General features: G+C 39.3%; 1 protein-coding gene across 1 annotated transcript; it reads right to left on the bottom strand.

Moving 5' to 3' along the window:
• Window positions 1-1,809: 1,809 nt before the first annotated feature.
• Window positions 1,810-2,763, bottom strand: LOC126061042 (olfactory receptor 150-like). The gene has a single exon (XM_049857423.1). It carries the CDS (start codon window positions 2,758-2,760, stop codon window positions 1,810-1,812), a length of 951 nt encoding a protein of 316 aa, XP_049713380.1. The 5' UTR covers window positions 2,761-2,763.
• Window positions 2,764-3,309: the final 546 nt, after the last annotated feature.

The following is a 3,309-nucleotide window of genomic DNA, read 5'->3' as shown; positions in this document are numbered from 1 at the left end:
GAATCTCAGAAGTATTAGAAACAACACACCAGAAGCTCTTATCTAGAAGTGGTTCTAGCAGTAAAGTGAGATATCTGGCCTTTACGAGTCTGAAGAACCATTCTACAGAGATGAGGAAATACAACCAGGTGCTTCTACCACCACCAAGAGAAGAGGTGGGAGCTCAGCAACTGATAGGAGGAGCTAGTGCCACGAGTGCTGCTGAGAGTTATTAATAGGAATGATTCCATGGCAACAGGTTGAGTTTCTTTCTTTCTTTTTTTTTTTCTTTGATTTTTGTATCTCGAGAGGACTAAGAAGAGTTCTCTGGTTGCTATTCTAAAAAAGACCATTGGGAGCTTATTTGAGAAAGGGGAAAGGAAAGGAATTAACTGGTTAGAAGTCTTCCCACACTATCATCTGAATCACATTTTCTATTTTACTCTCCCTCTTTAGTAAGGACAAATAATGAGGAAGACTGAAGAAGAATTGATGCCTTTGAATTGTGGTTTTGACGAAGAATATTGAATATACAATGGACTGCCAAAGAAAGAACGAATCTGTCTTGGAAGAAGTACAACCAGAATGCTCCTTGGAAGCAAGGATGGCAAGACTATGTCTTAATACTTTAGACATGTTGTCAGGAGGGATCAGTCCCTGAAGAAGGACATCATGCCTCGCAAAGTACAGGGTCAGTGGAAAAGAGGAAAACCTTCAACGAAGTGGATTGACAAAGTGGCTGCAACAATGATCCTAAGCATAACAACAATTGTAAGTATGGTGCAGGACTGGGCAGGGTTTTGTTCTGTTGTGCATAGGGTCACTATGAGTCAGAACTGACTCGGCGGCACCTAACAACAACTTTAATAACTAAGGAGTGAGATCCACAAATTTTTACTCAAAGCCCAAAAGAATTATTGAGTGTCTACAAAATAATTCTGCCAAATTTGTTTTCCTGAATAAATACTTAGTAGTTGAGGAAGCAGGTTACAAGTAATTAGTCTGAAAGCAATTTTCCAGTTTTGACTTTTGCATGTGGATAAGTGATCCATCTGAGTTCCATGCATAGTCAAAGGATGTCACATCTACATCTGTGATTCTCAATATAGGTGAAAACAAAAATTTTTAGAAATAGGGAAAAATGAATATAGGATTCTCAGGGAAATAGAGGTGGTAGTACAATACTAAAACTGTGAAGAAAAGTTGCAGAAAGAAATAAGTAAATATACACATAATGTATTTATCCGTGATTATTCTATCCATCTCTTCCACCATAGTGTTATTATCCTGTGGGCAGCAATTATGCCTTATCATCCATCATCTGCCCTCCTTACTACAGTTCTTAGTGGTACTCAGTAACTTGTAGGGATTGAATTTTGTAGATTTAAAATTATTAAAAATTATTTATTTTAGAGATCACGTTTTTCCAGAGGAGTTTATTTGTATACGTATTGGTAAAAAAAAAAAAAAAAAAAGCCAATACCCAAAGTATTAAGAAGATCAAAGAATACAGAACGGATCATTCTATGAATTAGGATAGATGAATCTTATCTAACAAATTGCCATATCCCATGTATATAAATTATAATATCCTCATATGAAGTCACTTGCAAATTTTTAAAGAAATGACTAAGGTAATATGGGCTACTATGGGAGACCTCTGAGACTTGCTAGAATTCCTCCATGTGACTGCCCTCCACATGACACTACGAATCCAGTAATGTCCTTGAAGACTTTCTTCCAAATAATCGTGTTTTGGCAATAATCTCACTACTCCTGTATATATTTTGCTGTCTCTGGGCTCCTTCCTTACTGAATCTTCTCCAAGCATTAGAAATATTTGCTAATGCAGAATAGTCTTTTCTCAATGATTTTATTGAGAGCAACTTTGACGTCCTTATTCCTCAGGCTGTAGATAAGAGGGTTCAGCATTGGCACAATAATGGTGTAAAACAGAGATGAAACTTTGCCTTGGTCCATGGAGCTGACATTTGATGGCTGCAGGTACATGAATGCTGCAGAACCACAGAAGATTGTAACAGCAGTGATGTGGGAGCTGCATGTTCTGAAGGCTTTGGATCTGCCCTCAGTGGAGTGGATTTGCAGGATGCTGGCAATAATGGAGACATAGGAGCCAAGGATGGTCAAGGTTGGTGCAAGAATATTAAATAAACTGAGGCACAAAACTACTACTTCATTGATATAAGTGCTGGTGCAAGAGAGCTCCAATAGTGGAAAAACATCACAGAAGTAATGGTTAATTATTTTAGCCTTGCAGAAAACCACTCTTAGCATGCAACCTGTGTGAGCTGTGGCACCAATCAAGCCCATCACACATACCTCAACTACCAACCAGGAGCAGGCCTGATAAGACATGATGACATTGTAAAGCAATGGCTTACAGATAGCAACATAGCGGTCATATGCCATCACAGCCAGCATATGGCCTTCTGATATAATAAAAAAAATGAAGAAGTAGAGCTGAGTCATGCATTCAGGGTAGGAGATGGTGTTCTTTTCTGTCACAAAGTTCACCAGCATTTTGGGGATAATGACAGTGGAGTAGCAGAGATCAATGAGGGACAAACTGTTGAGGAAATAGTACATGGGGGTGTGCAGCTGAGAACTGAGCCCAATCAGTGTAATCATGCCCAAGTTCCCCACCACTGTGACCACATAGGTTCCTAGGAAGAAAAGAAAGAGGGGCAGCTGGAGTTCTGGCTTTTCTGTTAGCCCAGTGAGGATGAACTCAGTCACTGTGGAGTGATTTCCTCCTCCCATTTTCCTTTGGGAATTCTATGGAGGTAGAGAAGAAGGAATTTGAGATAGATGTTTATTTATGCAGTGTGAAACAGATGCAAGTCTTATCATTCCAGTATCTTCAGTGCCCCCCACCCCACGTCCCTGCTCTGTGTTGGAAGGTAAAGACCCTCTGGTTATTATTTACAAGATTGCTGAAAGTTGAATGATTCTAACAGTCAGCTGGATATAAGAAATTAGAAGTTTTGGAAACAATATGATAATACATGCCCTGCTTAAAGACATTCCTTTTTTCAAAGAAAAAAAAAAAAAAACACAGCTAGCATAAAACTTAATGCTGAAAACTGAATGCTTTCCTCCAAATATCAAGGATAAGAGAAGAACGTTCACTCTAGCCATTTGTATTCAATATTATAGTTGAGGTTCAGAGCAGAGCAGTTAGAAAATGAGCTCTGGTGGCCTAGTGATTAAGTGCCACAGCTGCTAACCAAAAGGTTGGCAGTTCAAATCTGCCAGGCGCTCCTTGGAAACTCCATGGGGCAGTTCTACTCTATCCTATAGGGTCACTAG

Source organism: Elephas maximus, chromosome 17 (genome assembly GCF_024166365.1).
Source record: "Elephas maximus indicus isolate mEleMax1 chromosome 17, mEleMax1 primary haplotype, whole genome shotgun sequence".
NCBI lineage: Eukaryota > Metazoa > Chordata > Mammalia > Proboscidea > Elephantidae > Elephas > Elephas maximus.
The sequence above is the reverse complement of the archived record's forward strand: the minus strand, read 5'-3'. Positions and strand labels throughout refer to the sequence as shown.

Bases quoted from the DNA above. Each gene is read 5' to 3' on its own strand.
- LOC126061042 (XM_049857423.1), bottom strand. From the start codon at position 2,760: ATGGGAGGAGGAAATCACTCCACAGTGACTGAGTTCATCCTCACTGGG.